We start from the raw sequence: 18,890 nt of genomic DNA, 5'->3' as shown, positions 1-18,890 counted from the left end.
AGTGTAACAATGCTGTGTTTATCATGAACATGTTCTATCACAGTGAAACTCTGCGTTTGGCTTTAATCTTGATTTTAAATATTATTCCCACAGAAAAACTTAAAAAAGGAAAACATTTTTGCCCTTTTTCACCTTTTTTTAAACCACTTTTCACCCATTTCAGCTACATTTTGCCATTAAATACAATAAATACTACTTTTTTGCCATTTTGCGCCATTTTGTCCATTTTTTGTTAATTTTTTGCCCTTTTTGTCCCACTTTTGGCTGCTTTTTTGGCATTTTTGTCCATTTTTGCCATTTTTTTCCCAATTTTGCCCTTTTTGCCATTTTTGTCCCATTTTTGCCCTTTAACGCCTTTTTTTTTTTTTTTTTCTGATACTTTTCATCCATTAGAACTCCCTTTTGCCATTAAATATCATTTGTTTTCTATTTGGTTTTGTTTGTTTTCTTGCCACTTTTGGCTGCTTTTTGCCCATTTTAGTCACTTTTTTTTTGCCTCATTTTTCTACTTTTGGACCTTTTCTTGCCATCCGTAACTGTTTTTTTTTTGTTACTTTTCATCCATTTTTGCTGCTTATTAAAAAAATTTGCCACTTTCAACTTATTTTTACTGATACTTCAAGCCATTTTTGCCACTTTTCACCCATGTAAGCTACCTTTTGCCATCAAATACCACTATTTTCCCACTTTTTTTTTTGTCTATTTTTTGCCACTTTTTTTACTTTTTTCCAAATTTCATCCAATTTTTGCTACTTTTTGCCCATTTAAGCTACGTTTTGCCTTTTAACGCTACTTTTTTCCTACTTTTTGGATATTTTAGTCACTTCTTTTTGCCACTTTTATCCCATTTTAGCCCTTTCATGTCATGTTTTGCAACCTTTTGCCCATTTAAGCTACCTTTTTGTCATTTAATACCACTTGTTTCCTATGTTTTTGCCCCATTTTTGCCGCTCTTGACTGTTTTTAGCCCATTTTAGTCATTTTTCACTTATTTTTTGCCTAATTTTTGTCACTTTTATCCCATTGTTGCCCTTTTGCCTCATTTTTTTGCCACTTTTTGCCCATTTAAGCTACATTTTGCCATTAACTTCTACTTGTTTCCTATTTTTTGCCCTGTTAGAAGAAGAGGCAAATATTCTCTGAGCTTCTGCGGTGTATTCCCAGCCAGATTAGAGGAAAGTTCCTGTAAAAATGCACATAAATGTGCCGATAGCGTGGAGCTCATCCTGCCTTCTGTTTGTTTGTGTGTCTCTGTGCAGGGCTACGAGGTGAGGAAGATAACGGCCATCGACCAGGATCTGGGCCGGCCCAGAGGAATCGGCTACACCATCATCTCAGGTCAGAGTCACATGATCGATCAGAGCACGGCGGGGGGATCGATGGGTGCTTATCATAATCCCACAGCGATAATAGAGCCGTCTCATCGGGTCCCACAGTCGATACGGCACACAGAGGATCCTAACGGGGGCGGGGGTTATTAATCACTGAGAGGGTCTGTCAGACTTCATTCCGCTGACTCCTGCTGTAGAAACAGGATTAATCTGATGTTTGTCACAAATCCTGAGGAGGAGCATCATGATCTCAGGGTTTTTTATCTTCTACACCTGGTGTTCTCATGTCTCTGTTTTCTAAATGTCACAGCAGCTGCTCGTCTCAGACTGGATGGGTGATTTCAAACATTTATCCAAGCTCAGGAAACGCAGGTTTGCTGTAAATAATTCCATGTTTGAGGAACAATAACCAGAGATCCTGACGAGTATGTGGCAACGAGGATGATTCTAATTGTTGAACCTGAGAATGATGGAGGGATGTCAGCCTTTCTCCCTCCATGTCTGACAAACAGTTGACCATAGCTGATCCAGCTCAGCACATGCTGGGTTCCCAGGACTCACTGGGCTCTCAGGGACGGCCATATGCATCACTGAGGAGTCAGCAGAGAGGATACCTGGAGAGGTGAGGCGTGGACCTGGAGCAGGATGGCCAGAGTCAGGACAGCATAAAGCCTGATTTATGCTTCTGCGCCACATCGACGGCGTATACGCGTAGCCCTCTGCACCGACGCAGACTCCTACACCGTAGCCTGACGCTCACCTCCAAAAAATCCTAACTACGCATCGCAGCGATGTGGACCACAAGGGCTGTGATTGGTCCGCTCAAAACGTCAGTCCTTCATCCAGGTCCCTCAGTGGGCGAACCAGTGTGGTAAATTCACCCGTTCTCAGCCTCGACTCGTTTCGTGGTCGTACAGACCACCTCCACAAACATCTTCCCTGTCGCCTGCGCTTCAACATTCGCAACAAAACAATTTGTCCATCAATATTGATGAGCTCCAACTCCAAACACACCCACTCGACCTCGGTCGCCATGACCGGAAGATAAACAAGGATTCGGGCGTGAAACCACACACACACACACACAGCCACGCCCCCTAGTGACATGGCGGTGAATTGCAGAGCAACGCGTTCCCTCGACACAGAACTTTGAATGGTCAACGACGGCGTCGCGTTGACGGCGAACCTACGCCGTCGGCGCGACGCAGAAGCATAAATCAGGCTTGAGGGAGAAAAGCTGTTAAAGGTGCAATTCTTTGTTTGCAAACGAAGGGGCGCCAAAGAGCGCGTGCAGCACAAGTAGACACAGCAGCCAGCTGAGAGGAGGGTGGAACTTTACTCCAAGTGGGGAGGGCCAACTGAACCTGGGGGCGGGGCTAACTCCCCATGAGGGGAAAATCTGAGAACAGCTTGTTTCAGCACACATTTTCTGAAAGGTGGAGAAAGGGGGAGGGGGAGTTCTTCTAGTACTTGAGGGGATTGTGGACAGACCGGGGGATTTTGCGTAATATGTCCCCTTTAAATAAATCTAAATAGATAAAATAACTCATGGACCTCTGTGTGTGAGCTGAAATCTGGTCTGGAATTTTTGCCATGTAGGTTGCAGCCATGATGGATTTACAGACGTCCTCCATGACTGTTAGAAACTCCCAGAGGTCTTCAGGTAAAACTAGTCCTGTGACAGGGCAGTAGAGGTTAAATAAACCTGAACTCTGAGGGTTATTTATGATTAAACTGCCAGGTCTAAACCCATCTGTCCCAGCTGTTGTCTTGATTAACACCAACACACCGATAGTCACGTCTAAACCTCTGAATTAAAAATCCATCGACCAATCATGTGACCTCACAGGCGACCAATGATATTACAGAGCCGCCCTAGTCCTCCAAACATCGGCTTGACGTTCCCTCAGCAGGGATTTTTAATGAAGCTCCAGTTTGCAGGAAGCAGATAAGGTTATAAAAACCATGTTTTCCTTTTTTATTAACCATGATCCGAGCTGTTCTGGTGCCAGCTCTGAGATGTTTGTGCCGTCAGAGTGTTTGTCGGTCTGCCAGGAGGAGGATTTGAAAAACTCGAACAGATTAATGTTCAGTAAAGGATCCAAGTTACATCTTGGTCCTGGTCCACGTGTAGACTGTCATTATTAGACGATTATCTTTAATAAAGTTTATCTGGAATTACATGAAAATACAGACATGAGTCCAAACACTCCAGGACGTTTGAGGAAACTTCAGTCAGCAGCTCTGGGTGATAATAGGAGGAAAGGCATGAGTAATTAGTGTTAAAGCCCCAGGAGCCCATCGTTAATGATGAGCAGACAGGTGAGTCACACCTGGGCACACCTGTTCCCCCTACATGGACAGAGACATGCTGTATTAGACACACATTAAATACCTGTGCTCTCACCTAAAAAAGCTGGCTGCATCCTACAACCCCAGTTCCAGAAAAGTTAGGACGCTGTGTAAAATGTAAATAAAAGGGCCTTTTGTTGCCCCCGTCCCTACTTTTTTGAGATGTGCTGCTGCCATCAGATCCAAAATGAGCTAATATTTTTCATTAAATGTTAAAATATCTCAGTTTCAACATCTGATATGCTGTTTTTGTGACTCAAATATGGGTTTATGAGCTTTGACAATCAGAGACTTCTGTTTATATTTACATTTTCACAGCGCCCCATCTTTTTTGGAACTGTGGTTATATAAATGCTGGGATGTTCTGTACTCCTTTATTTCCCTCTTGTTCCCGTCAGAACCAGACTCGTCCCGTTCCTCCCTCAGAGCGTTCTTCTTCTCTCAGTGAACTTCCTGTTCCTCTCCACGTTAAACGCTCTAACACTCACTGTTTGACTTGGCACAGCTGTACCTCGGCTTTAATCGGCCCTCAGGCTGTTTTTATTTCTCTACAATCACCGTTCGAGTCCTGAAGGACGAGTAATCCCTGAAGGATCCTTCAGAAACATCGATCAGCGAGCATAAACAGCAGATTACGGCCCTGTGAGCGCGCTGTAAACTCTGCGTGGCCCCGCTCGGCTCCTGATGGAAGGACATCGAGGTTCTGCTGCTGCCAGCTGGCTGATAAGGGCTGGCCCTGCTTGATCAGCCAGGTGCATCATGGGAGTTTGGGGTGATGGAGGTGTTCATTGTTGAAGCCATCTGCTGAGTCACTGCCTGACCTCGCTGCTCCACGCGGGAATATGACCCTTCAGTGTGTGCTCATGAATTATTACAGAGTGTTGTAATGTGTACTAACAGGATGTACGGTGGCCCTGAAGGACAAATGCAAAAAAACATTTGATAACCCCAGAAATATTTAGTCAAACCCAAAAAGTTAATGTGAGATCTGTCAACACTAATGCATTAATCATGATTAATTAAGGTTAAAAATGACTCATTAATCATTTTTAATCTCATTAATCTCCAGTTTATTATCCCCAGTTAATCAACATCAGCGTCTCTCTGCAGCCACAGAGATCTAAAATAAGTCCAACGCTGCTCCTTGCAAAATAATAATGATAATAAAATAATAATAATTAGAATATAATAATTAAATGATATAATAATAAAATAATAATGATGATAATAATGATTATATTAAAAATAATATTTATGAAAATAATAATATAATTGTAATAACATCAACAACAACAACAACAAGATCGAGAATAATAAAAGATTGATAATAAAAATAGTAATATAATGATATCATAGTAATAACAAGACCACTGTTATTATTTTTTATTTTTATTATTATTGTTATTGATGTTGTTGTTGTCCTTGATATTAATCCTTATTATATTATTTTATTTTTATTATTATTATCATTAGTATTTTTGGTATTATTGTTGTTGTTATTTCTATAATAATAATAATGATAATAATTATTATCATTATTATTATTATTGTTATTATTATCATCAGAGCGCAGCTCTGTGAACAAGTCAAAAAATAGATAAAAATAATAATAAAAAGCAGGTAGATCAAAACTAAAATTCATAAAAATGACATGAAAGGGTTTTTTTTAATACAATTTGAGGCATTTTAAAATTGGGACCATAATTGTGATTAAAAATGTAGTCGTTTGAGAGCCCTTTAGTGAACAGCAAAGAGAGAATTGACTTTAGATAGAAAACAATTTTATTGGATTAAAAAAAAAAGGAAAAAAGAAATACTGGGGGCGCGGTTGGCCGAGTGGTTTGGGGCGCTACCCATGTGCGTGGGCGGCCTGGGTTTGGGTCCAGCCTGTGGCCCTTTACCGCATGTCTCTCCCCACTTTCTTCCCTGTTTCCGAGTCTGTCCACTGTCCTTCCTCTATCAAATAAAGGCATGAAAAGGCCCAAAAATAAATCTTAGAAAAAAAAAAGAAATATTGTATTAAGTTTGAAAAATTTAAATGAAATTCAAAAATATTAATCAGCATTGAAAGTTAAACTGTGATAAAAAAAAAAAAAAATCCACAAATCTATAGGTAGTCATGAAATGCCTTAAAAATTGTGTGAAATAAAAACTTTTTTAAATTATTTTATTTAATGCACAAATATTTAAAGAAAAAAACAAGAAACAAAAATACATTAAAAGAAAAAATATTCCCCTATGGGACCCAAAAATATTCATTTTTTAATTCCTGAAATACTTTTGTGTTCCAGCAGTTGGTTCTGTGCTTCATTCAGAACATTTGTGGGTCATCAAATAATTATTTTTTTTCCATTCATTTAATGATGTTTTATTTAAAATGTTTTTCCTGTCAGTAAATGTTTTTGCTAGTGTCCACCAGGGCCACCGTAGCGTTGAAACAAACGTGGATTAGAGCGGACGGAGCTCAGAGAGATCAGCAGGAAAGTTGTTGGTGTGACTCTCAGTCTTAGTTACTGCAGCTGCCACATGCTGGCCCACTCTGTGTGCTTCTCTGTGTCGCTGTTGTGTATTTGTGTGTGTGTGTTGTGTATTTGTTGTGTATTTCTTGTGCTGTTGTGTTTGTGCAGCAGAGTTGAAGGGCTGCGTGAGGCTCTAGAGGAGAGGAGCATTAAAAAGACATTAATTAGGTGTTGCGATGTATTCCCAGTCGCTGCAGAATGAAGAGTTATCGGCGCGCTCTGAGCGGGTGGAGACGATAAAATCATTATAAGTCTGATAGATAAGCGGAGCTGAAGGGTGGAGGAGGGGGAGGAGGTTGTTCTCTACATGTGTACCCATGCACCAGTCTGTGTATCTACGCTCAGAGCTGCAGGAGGATCAGATTGTGTTGGTGTTTGTGTGGCGGTGTTCGAGCGTCCCGTGGCCCCGGGCGTCCTCTCTCCTGCGTCTCTCTCCTGCGGGACTCGTCTCATTAGTCGTGTAATTAAGATAAACGAGGTTTTAATTGCGGTGGTGATTTATGCTAATGATTGAGGGACTGAAGACGAGGATTTCCTCCCTCTCCTCCAATCAGAGCGCAGATCTGAGACTCGGCGATAAGATCACGGTGGATCTGCTGCAGGGATGCACGTATTGTTTGCCATGATGCTGATATCAGTTAGGATGGTGATATCTGGGAGGTCTGGTGGTAAATCCTGATCCAAAGGATCTGATTGATCCCTGATTGGACCTCAGACCCACTGCTCTCATTATTCACCTCAATATTAACCAATCCGTGACCTGCAGACTCAGACATGGAGAGAGAGCATCAGTATGGAGGCCGACAAGTGGAACTGACCTGCAGTAATCCAACACTTTACAACTCATCCTCAGGCAGTTAGCAGAGGTAGATGATTGGCTAGGGGCCCCAGGCTCCAAGGGGCCTAAGGATGTTTTTATTTTCCCAAGTTCCACCTGGCCTAGAGACACCTTCAAATATGAGGATGTGCTGAGTTTGACTCACAGTGCTCTTCTAGACTGGCCTGCATGGAAAGGAAAGGATGGAATGTTTTAAAAGCTATGATGACATCATCTTTACAGGCAGGAATAGAATGTTTTAGAAGCTATGATGACATCATCCTTACAGGCAAGGAAGTAATATATTACTAGCGTTGAAGATGTAATTTTTCCAGGCAAGGAATGAATGTTTTATTAGCTTGATGACATCATTTTTACAGGCAAAGAAGTAATATTTTACTAGCGTTGAAGATGTAATTTTTCCAGGCAAGGATGGAATGTGTCATAAGCTTCCATGACATCATCTTTACAGTTAAGGATGGAATGTTTTACTTGCTCTGATGGCATCATGTTTGCAGGCAAGGGGTAAATGTTTTATTAGCTTTGATGACATCATCTTTATAGGAAAGGAAGGAATGTTTTCTGAAGCTCTAAATATGTTATCTTTACTGGCAAGGAAGGAATGCTGTACAAGCTTTGTAGACATCATCTTTACAGGCAAAGAAGGAATTTTTATAAGCTTGGAAGATGTCATTGTCAAAGCAAGGATGGAATGTTCTATAAGTTCTGACATATTAAAAGGCAAGGATGGAATGTTTCACAAGCTTTGACATCCTTAAGGGCTATTATATGGAATGGTGTATAAGCTGTAATGAAGTCATCTTGAAAGGCAGGGATGGAATGTTTTATAAACTCTGACATATTAAAAGGCAAAAATGGAATGTGTCATAATCTTTGACATCTTTAAGGGCAGAGATGGAAGAGTTTATAAGCTGTAATGGTGTCATCTTGAAAGGCAGGGATGGAATGTTTTATAAACTCTGACATATTAAAAGGCAAAAATGGAATGTGTCATAATCTTTGACATCTTTAAGGGCAGAGATGGAAGAGTTTATAAGCTGTAATGGTGTCATCTTGAAAGGCAGGGATGGAATGTTTTATAAACTCTGACATATTAAAAGGCAAAAATGGAATGTGTCATAATCTTTGACATCTTTAAGGGCAGAGATGGAAGAGTTTATAAGCTGTAATGGTGTCATCTTGAAAGGCAGGGATGCAATGTTTTACAAGCATTGATGAAGGCAAAGATGGCATGTTTGTAAGCTTTGATCATATCTGAAAAGTCAATGATTAGATATTTTATAAGTTTTGGCGCGTTATTTAAAAGCAAGGATGGAATCATTTATAAGCAAGGAAATCGTCATTTTTAAGACAAGGATTGAATGACATCATGTTTTAAGATGTCACATTTATGGGCAAGGATGGAAGGTTTTACAAGTTTTTGTGACATCATCTTCAAGTGGAGGATGAAAGGTTTTATAAGCTTTGATGATGTCACTTTTAAAGGAGTAGATAGTATTTTTTCTGAGTTTTAATTTCATAATCTTTAAAGGCAAGGATGGAATGATTTATTAAGCTTTGACTAGTTTTTAAAGGCAAGATTGGAATGTTCTAAGCTCTGATGATACTCCAAAAGCAAAGAAAGAATTTTTTATAAGCTTTGATGACATTATTTATAACAAGAATATATTTTTAAAAGCTTTGATAACATCAACTTTAATGGCAAGAATGGAATGTTTTCTAAATTCTGATGAAGTTATCTTTAAAGGCAAGGATGGGATATTTTATAAGCTTTGATGTCATCTTTAAAGGTGAGGGTGATATGTTTTATAAGCTTTGTGATCTCATATTTAAAAGCAAGAATAGAATGTTGTATAAGCTTTGATGACATTATCTTTAAATGCAAGAATGGAATGTTTTCTTAGCTTTGAAGATGTCATATATAAGGCAAGGATGGAATGTTGTATAAGCTTGGATGATGGCATATTTAAAGGTAAAGATGGAATGTTTCCTAAACTTTGATGATGTCATTTTTCTAAAGCCAATAGCAGGTATTAAATGGTAACATCATCTTCAAAGGAACAGGATGGAATGTCGCTGATGCTGGGAATGTTTCGGTCTTTTTCCCTCCATTTTTGCCAAACAGTTGCAAACCAAGGGCAGTCCGTTGATTGCTGGTATATATCTTTGTCTTTTGTGTGTGATAGAGTTACATTAAGATTTTAAAAATCTTTTATATAGAATATATCTAATTTATAACCCCGTAAACATAAGCTTTATCTCCGTGTGGTAGGCAGACGGTGTGTTGAGAGTTAAACTGATGTAAATGTGAGCCTCCTCTCTGCTGTAATGACGGTGTAAACCCTCCATCTTTATATCACCGTCTGTTTTTCTCTCTTTCTATCTCTATTGTCACACTCCAGCTCCCATAATCCGTCTTAAGCTGTTACCATCTCTCGTCTCTTCTTTGGATCCTTCTTCCTTTTCATTAACTCATCTGTGTTTAAAGTAGAGAAACAGTAACAGACAGACGAGTCCGGGTCCGAGTCGTCCTGCTTCACTGCTGTAGGTTTTCATTAACAACAACTGGAGCAGAATGATGGATACAGATCTCTGCAGAAGTTTGAGTTCTACTCAGAGATCCTGCTCTGTGAGAGTCTCCTCTGAGGATGGAGCACTGCTAACAGATTTTATTCAGATTTGATCCATCCTACGTTAACCTGACACACGTTCTTTAATATATTTGGCATGAGAAACCTACTTTTTGATACAGTTAATCACTACAGTAAGAGATTGCCTCATCTTGATCATTTTAAAAACTTTAATTCACTCGTAGCAGCCCACAGCTGGAAATCATGCTCCATCAGTTAAAGATTTGGTTGGGACACTCTGGAATTGTGGGTAATGTAGTGCTGTTGGCATCCATTAAAATGGCTCCAGTGACCTGTATCACATTTATAAAGGCATCAAAAAAGGGCACTTTATCATTTTTATAGAGACATCAAAGAGAGCACTTTATCATGTTTATAGATACATCAAAGAGAGCACTTTATCATGTTTATAGATACATCAAAGAGAGCACTTTATCATGTTTATAGAGACATAAAAGATGGCACTTTATCATGTTTATAGAGACATCGAAGAGGGCACTTTATCATGTTTATAGAGACATCAAAGAGGGCACTTTATCATGTTTATAGAGACATCATAGAGGGCACTTTATCATGTTTATAGAGAAATCAAAGAGGGCACTTTGTCATGTTTATAGATACATCAAAGAGGCCACTTTATCATGTTTATAGAGACATCATAGAGGGCACTTTATCATGATCATAGAGACATCATAGAGGGCACTTTATCATGTTTATAAGACACCCTAGAGGGCATTTTATCATGTTTATAAAGACATCATAGAGGGAACTGTATCATGTTTACAGAGACATGCTAGAAGGCACTTTATCATGTTTATAGAGACATCGTAGGGGGCACTTTATCATGGTTATAGAAACATCAAATAGAGCACTTTATCATGTTTATAGAGACATTAAAGAGGGCACTTAACCATGTTTATAAAGGCATCATAGAGGTCACTTTATGATGTTTATAGAGACATCAAACAGGACACTTCATCATGTTGATAGAAACATTTTAGAGGCCACTTTCTTATGTTTATAGAGACATCAAAGAGGGCACATTATCATTTTTATAGATACATCATAGAGGCCACTTTATGATGTTTATAGAGACATCAAAGAGGGCACTGTATCATGTTCATCCATATGGCATCACATTCTTTATCTTTATGTACTGAATATTTGCATTTTAATTTTTCTTTTGTTTTCACAGTGTTCAGTGTCCAAGCATTATGATCGTTTAAATTTGATAAATGTTCTCGATGCCGATACAAAGAAGGCGATCCTGTTTGATAGTGTTGGTCCCAGTACTGATCAAAATAAAGGTGATTTTGAGTGTCATGTTGATCAAAAAGTTCTGCTATGACTCACTTAAATAAAGGAGATTTCAGATTGTAAAACATTTAGGAGTATTAATTGTTGATAGCCCTGGTTTAAATGTGCTGATCAGACCCTCTCAGACAGGCGCCGTCTCTGTCTCTTTCTAAAAAAGTTCCCTGTGGTCGGCATGCTCCGTCTACACCTGGTCATGCTGATAAAGCGGTAAATCAGATTACTTCCTGTTGTATCCGTGGAGCGTCACAGCTCGATGCTCAGGCTCCATATGGGCTAACTGCTATCAGCTTCCTGCTGTAATACGGACCGGGCTAATACCTGCTTCTCTGCAGAGAGCTTTCTTTGTCACCGTCTGGATTTCTGCACGGTTTCAATTAGACGCTCTGAGGCTCCGTGCAGAGCGCCGCGGTGTAATCTCTGAAGAGCAGAGATAGACCCAGGGACAGTGAATGCAACACGGAGCCAGGTCGGCTCTACAGGTGTGTTAGAAACTAAACACACACCTGAGTGATTCCTGTCTCACACCGAGGGCTTTCTCTGAGTATCTCAGAGATCTTTGGTTCACTTATAACATCAAAACCTGATCCAGGAGCAATTATTCATTCTGGACGTCTACATGAGACATTCAGTTAGGAATCTATGCTCTAAATTACTGCAGTAGATCGTCATTAAACCTCTAATACCTAGATTATCAAAGGGATAATATGTAGAATTTTAAAGGTATAATACATAGAATTTTAAAGGTTTAATAGGTAGAATTTTAAAGGTATAATACACAGTTTTAAAGGTATAATACACAGTTTTAAAGGTGTAATACACAGTTTTAAAGGTATAATACATAGAATTTAAAAGGTATAGTACATAGAGTTTTAAAGGTATAATACACAGAGTTTTAAAGGTATAATCAAAGAATTTAAAGGTATAATACATACAATTTTAAAGGTAAAATAAGTCAAATTTAAAGGTATAATACGTAGAATTTTAAAGCTATAATACATAGAATTTTTAAGGTATAATACATAAAATATTAAAGGTTTTCTAGGTAGAATTTTAAAGGTATAGTACGTAGAATTTTTATGGTATAATACATTGAATATTAAAGGTTTAATAGGTAGAGTTTTACAGGTATAATACATAGAATTTTAAAGTTATAATACATAGAGTTTTAAAGGTTTAACACATAGAATATTTAAGGTATTATCTGTCGAAGTTTAAAGGTAGTATGTGTACAGTTGTAAAGGTATGATATGTACAATTTTAAAGGCATAATACATAGAATTTTTAAGATATAATATGTAGACTTTTAAAGGTATAACACCTAGAATTTTAAAAGTATAAAATGTAGAAATTAATAGTTGAATTTAGAGAATTTAAAAGTTTTGGTATGTAGAATTTAAATGATGAATATGTAGGATTTTAAAATGGACAATATATATGATTTTAAGAGTCCAGTATGTAGAGTTTAAAGGTACAATTTTACACATTTTAAAGCTGGAATATATGGAATTTTAAAGTTCCAGTATGAAGGCAGTTCTTACTTCAGTTGTTTTATCCTGTAAAATAATGTTTTGTAAATACTTTATTTTAAAATTTTAAACTCAGTTAATGTTTGTTAATAACCTGTATGGTCCAGGAATATCACCTACAATCCTGTATGGTCTGGTTTAACAAAATTTCTTTGGATGAACGTTTGGAATGTCAAATCACCATGTTTTAGTTGACTTCATGGTTTAACATTAAATAACAACAATGTCTTTTTACTTTAGGGGACTGATAAAATTAGAATGGTAGAAACATAATAACAGAATATTGATTTTTGTTTGTTTTTGCTGTAAGTAAAGAAGTGTAATGCTGGGAGCAATCCCAGAATGCTCTGCAAGTAGCTTTTAGCATTAAAGCCACTTTTAACAGCTTTTCTCCCTCGTTATGAAAATTCATCCATGAAACCAAAATGTTAGTTTAGTAAAAACACCGTACGGAGAGAGGTCCTCAGTTTAAAAAATGATGTTAGCAGAGCTGAGCAGGTTGGGTAGTGTGTCTCTACTCACCGTCGTCTGTTATTGTTTTTTATTGTTGATTTTGCGCCCCCTAGTGGTGGACTGTACAGTATGTGGTTTAAAGGCACAGTACTGATTGGATAATGACTGACTGATGATGCTGGGCTCTATAGAACATGAATGAGCATTAAGACAGCTATGGGGTCCAGAGCCTAGACTCTAGTTTGCAGTCAGCTGTAATCGCAGTGCAGAAAAAAGAGGTCAAAGCTGGTCGTGAGAGATGATCACTAACATCAGTTTCTGATTGAGAACATCTCCTTGTGTCAGAGGTCATTTTTACTGAGACAGGTGTGAGTCTGAGAGCACAGAGGTGTGCACCAACAGCCTGAGAACACTCAGAGGCTGGATCCATACTTCTGTGTCTGCTGTTAGAACCTCAGACGTTCTCATACGTGTTCTAGCTCAACCACAGATTAAAGAGGACAGTCCGCCTGGCTGGTTCTCTGTAACAGAGGAAATGTGACGTGTGGAGCTCAGATCAAAGCCAGCGATCAATAACTCTCAGTTTGATTATTTTCACTGAGACCTGGAGATTAGTGATCCATCGATCAATATTCAGCCTCTGACCTGATTCAGGATCATATCAGCTGGAACTGTGAGCTCTGAGGACGCTAACGACGCCTGGCCAATCAAAGACTCAGTTCTTTTGTTAGCTTTTACCCCTAATCCGATTCCAGCCTCCTTAAAGAGAGTTAAAGGTAGTAGTAGTAGTCTCTGGAGGCCGGGCTTCTCTCCATGGGGCCTGGTGGGGGGGGGTACTGACTCCCAGCAGTGCAGACTGTTTTTGGGACATGGAAACCACCTCTGGCAGGGAAGGCAGGGGTGCAGGAGTTGGAGCATTACCAACTAGTCATAGCTTTCCTCCATGCACAGCACCGGCTCTGGAACCAGACTTCTGGAAAGATCCTTGACATTTTAACACCAAAGAAATGCTCAACTGTTCTTTTTGCACTGTGTTTATCTTTGTAGTGACTTATTCTGTGGATGTGGAAAGATTCATCAGTAGAAGAATGTTATAAACACAGATTCTGTTGACAGATCTGATAAAACAGCATCTCTAAGACTCTCTAACACAGTGTTACTCAACCCTGTTCAACCAAAGAGCCAAAAGGGTGAAAAATGCCGTTGCAAGAGCCACAATCTAAACCAATGTAAACCTCAACGTTCACTCCTTTTTTTGTCACTTTGGACCATTTTTTGCTACCTGTAACTCATTTTTTTTTTGTCACTTCTCACCCATTTTTGCTACTTTCTGACCCTTTTCCTCCCCAGTTTCACCCATTTGTGTTGCTTTATGACCATTTTTGCCACCTTTAACTTATTGTTATTACTACTTCAAGCTGTTTTTGCCACTTTTCACCACTTAGATTGTGGCTCTAGTCAAGGCATTTTTCAAAAATTTGGCTCCTAGAATGAGTAGGGTTGAGTAACACTGATCTGAATGGTGAAAAGTGGCAAAAATGGGTTAAAGTGGCAATAAAAGTAAGTGGAAGGTGGCATAAAGCAGCAAAAAATTGGAAAAAAACTGGGTGAAAAAAGGGGTAAAATAGGTATGCAATGGACAAAACTGGATGAAAAATGGCAAAAATGGGTGCAAAGTAACAAAAAATGGAGTTACAGGTGGTCAAAAAGCTGTAAAAATGCGGCAAAAGATGAGTAAAAGTGACTAAAATAGGCAAAAAAGCTGTAAAAAGGTGGTAACATGGGGAGGAGTTGCACTTAAGGGCTAAAGGCAGCTTAAAAGGGCAAAAAGTGGGGAAAAAAGGGGGAAAATTGCACAAAAAAAAGCAGTATAAAAGTGGCTAAAACTGATGAAAATGGGCCAAAAAAAAAGTATAAAAGTGGCAAAAAGATGTAGTAAAAAAGTCTGATGAATTATTATTATTATTTTATAAAGGGGGGGGGTATGTTGCAAATCAGGGCAATGAATCTACAGAGAAAAAATAAGGTGGAAAATTAAAGCCAACTGTATAAGTGTAGAGAAACAAAGTGATTAATGTGACTTGCAATGGATAATTTCTGAGGTCAAAGTTTCCATTTTTAAGGTTTTCTGGGGAACAAGAGCCACAAATCAACACAAAACATGTGGCTCCATAGCCATGCGTAGAGTATCACTGATGTAACATCATGCTCCTGTCTGTTTGGTGAAGCATTCAGCAAAGTGGGCGAGCCCTCTATTCTCTAGATTCTTTGCATGCACAGGCAGAAATAAGCTTTAACCAAAGCGTGCTGAAGGGCAAATAAAGCATGAAATTGATCAGGATTTTTAAAAAGTAATGCACTAATTATGGGCCTTAATTGATCGCGATTAATCTTGAGAGCCCTATCAAGAACTCAAAACTTTTCTAACTTCATTGCTTCATTTTTAACATCGAGGCTGCTGCTTGGTGAAAACGGGATTCCTACTAGAGCTGCTCTCTATTCAAAGATGCTGACTCCACTGTGTCACCAGGACCATGACCTGATGCTGGTCTGCAGGATGACCTGCTGAGGATCCAGGTCATCCTCAGTACCAAACTGGATCAGCTGTTGGACTCACTCTAACACCGGCGTGCTCTGTGTGATTTTTTTGTCCTTGAACGTGTTTGAAGAGAAACTTCTGATGGAGCTGTTTCAGTATTCATGAAATGCAGCTCGTCTGCCAACGGCATCACGCCACAGGGCCATTATCTCACACACATGAGCGTGCTCGCCGTGTGAGAGGAGCTTCATTTAATCTGGAGACAGACACAGTGAACCTCCTCCTCCTCCTCATCCTCGCCGTCTTCGTCCTGATGTGCCCGGAGGCGTATAATCCTCAGAAGTGACACTAATTTGTGTACATTTAGTAAAGTACACAGAAACCCCCCCCTCGCCCTGCGGCGTTGGCTGCGTGCCGCCTCACATTACTCGTACGTCGAGTCGCCCCCGCCGTGTCACAAACAGCAGAAAACACTCGTCAGTGGTTTAGACACGGCGATTACACCCCGAACTCCTCGACGCTCGCACACAGGCATTGTCTCCAACCTGTCGGCGTCCGATTCAACGCCACACATCACAAACACGCCAGGTTTCTCCTTCTCCTGGAGAATCACACAACTACACTTCACGTAACTACACACAATGACACAACCAAACCCATTACACATAATAACACTGAACTATACACATCTGCACAGGTATGTCTGTGCTTTTTTAAGCTCCGTCAGATAAATGTTCTCAGTGAATCTTCTTAACCTTGTTGTTCTTAACACTGGCGTTAAAATAAGGTAACAGCAAAGCTTTCATTCCTCGATGGCCGTTCATTTACACCTCTGGATCCTTTTTTCTTAAAACCCCCAGACTAGGATCTGAGACAAGCTGAGCTGTTGTGAGACCCACAGGAGAAACAGCAATGCCAAAAATCAGCCCTGATTTAGGATTTCCCTCACTCTACAGTTCCACCCACTTTCAAACATTTGTCAGCTATGGCAGACAATTTGGAAGAAATGTAGAGAAAAGCCCTGAATATCTCCAGCTTTACCAACATTCCATTCCTTCCTTTGAAGATGGTGCCATCATTTAAAGATTATACAACATTTCCATCCTTGCCTTTGAAGATGATGTCATCCTTTAAAGTTTATAAAACATTCTGCCCTTGCCTTTGAAGATGATGTTATCCATTAAAGGTGCAGTGTATAATATTAAGCATAGTAGCATGAAGCAGAACACACTTAGAATTTACTTAGCTTATTAAACATTTCATCTTTGCCTTTGAAGAAGATATCATCCTTTCAAGTCTATAAAACATTCCACCCTTGCCTTTAAAGATAATGTCATCCTTTAAATGCGCAGTGTGTAGTATTTGGCATAGTAGCATGAATCAGAACACACTTAGAACCTACTTAGCTTATAAAACATTACATCCTTGCCTTTGAAGAAGATGTCATCTTTTGAAGTTTATACAACATTCCATCTTTACCTTTGAAAATGATGTCTTCCTTGGAGTCTATAAACCATTCATCCTTGCCTTTGAAGTTTATAAAACATTCCGCCCTTGCCTTTGAAGATGATGTTATCCATTAAAGGTGCAGTGTATAATATTTAGCATAGTAGCATGAAGCAGAACACACTTAGAAAAATGAAACATAATATTTATAAGTAGGTTTATCCAAATTGGTGTTGATCAATTGAATACAGTAATTTATGTTACTTGTATTTTAGTCCAGTTAAACCTTCTATTCATACTTAAGGAGGGTCCCCTCCCTGGATGCTGCCACCGTGGTTTTTAGATTTTGTTTCTCTGGCACAAAAGAAGGAACCAAATAAAAAATTCACTTTCTTAAAAAATATATTCCACTAGTTGCCATAGTTATCACAAGATAAATGAGCATCACATTCTAGAATTGACTGTTTAGATGTTGATATTCCCAATTTTACACACTGCCCCTTTAAAGTTTGTAAAATGTTCCATCCTTGCCTGCGAAGATGATGTAATCTTTTATCGGTTATAAAACATTCTGTCCTTGCCTTTGAAGACGATGTCATCATTTAAAGTTTGTAAAATGTTCTGTCCATGCCTTTAAAGATGATGTCCTCATTTAAAGTATATACAACATTCTGTCCTTGCTTTTGAAGATGATATCATTTCAAGTTTATAAAACATTCTGTCCTCCATCTTTGAAGATGATGTCATCCTTTAAATATATAGTAAAGTTATTGATTACTGAGGATCCCACAGACTCTGATTGGTGGGGTCTCCATTTAGCAGTTAAATGTCTACGTTATCACAGAGACTGTTAATGACAACAACCCCCACCCCCCGCGCGCCTCTCAGAAAATGTGTGCCGAAACAAGCTGTTCTCAGATTTTCCCCTAATGTCATATGAGGAGTTAGCCCCACCCACAGGTTTGGTTGGCCCTCCCCTCTTGGAAGAATGTTCCGCCCTCCTCAGGAGAGCCGCATCCATTTCCTGAGAAGGCGGAGTCAAGGGGTTAGTCCAGCAGCTCATTAAGATTTAAAGCCACAGACACAGAAACACACTCGTCCCGAGCAGGGCTGAAACAGAGAGGTTTTTAGACATGCAAAAATCCAATACTGGAGTGTTTTTTCAGCAACAAACTTCACAGGCGTGTTTTGGGGGCCTCTGAGAACAATATAAACTTGTCTTAAAAGGGTAAAATATGTCCCCTTTAAGAGCAGTGCAGCATCACTTCCTGCTTTCCAATGGACCACGCCCCCATTTGGGAGAAAACAAGCCAAAAGAAGTTTTAATGATGGTAGGTTAGAAAACAGATGTAAAAGCATGCTTTTTTGTTTTGTGCCTTAAACAATTAAAAAGCCATAATCTAAAGCATGTTTGGTTATTCTCAAATGATGATGGAGTGTCAAGGAAGAGCCTGAACACACACTTATGTACATCTTTAGTTTATTTCATATTGTTATAATGTATGAATTTTTCATGAATGTCCTACATTATAAGTGTATCTTACTGACCATTGGGTTTTGGCTCCCATAACTAGAACTGGTTTTCAGGGACTTCTAAACCAGGATCTATATAATCTAATTTTACTAGAACCTGTTTACATTTTTAATATATTAACGATCCTGAATGAATTGCATACATGAATGAATTTTTGCACCTTCAGCAGATAATGGCTGTGTGTGCAGGCATGTTTGTGTGTTTGCATTAGACACAATCACGGCGTGCTTTCTCATTTTCCAGTCCACTTCTGGCGGTAATGTGCGAGCGTGGCGAATCCCCCTGAAGTCTCACATGGTGGAGTCACACTGTGCCTGTTAGCGCTGCACGCTCACACGTATCTCTAATCTCCATAGGATCAGAGCTGAAACACTGCAGCGGCTCTCACTATGAATATCCAATGAA

General features: G+C 39.1%; 1 protein-coding gene across 1 annotated transcript in view; it reads left to right on the top strand.

Annotated features, from left to right (window-relative positions):
• The window catches only part of cdh23 (cadherin-related 23), a 311,828-nt gene that overhangs the window by 145,619 nt on the left and 147,319 nt on the right, over positions 1–18,890 (top strand). Inside the window, exon 8 of the mRNA XM_041789179.1 lies at positions 1,260–1,338. Within this exon, the coding sequence (XP_041645113.1) occupies positions 1,260–1,338 (79 nt within the window). The remainder of the gene's footprint in view (positions 1–1,259; positions 1,339–18,890) is intronic.

The sequence above is a fragment of the Cheilinus undulatus genome, linkage group 6 (genome assembly GCF_018320785.1).
Source record: "Cheilinus undulatus linkage group 6, ASM1832078v1, whole genome shotgun sequence".
NCBI lineage: Eukaryota > Metazoa > Chordata > Actinopteri > Labriformes > Labridae > Cheilinus > Cheilinus undulatus.
This window is presented reverse-complemented; position numbering and strand designations above follow the sequence as displayed.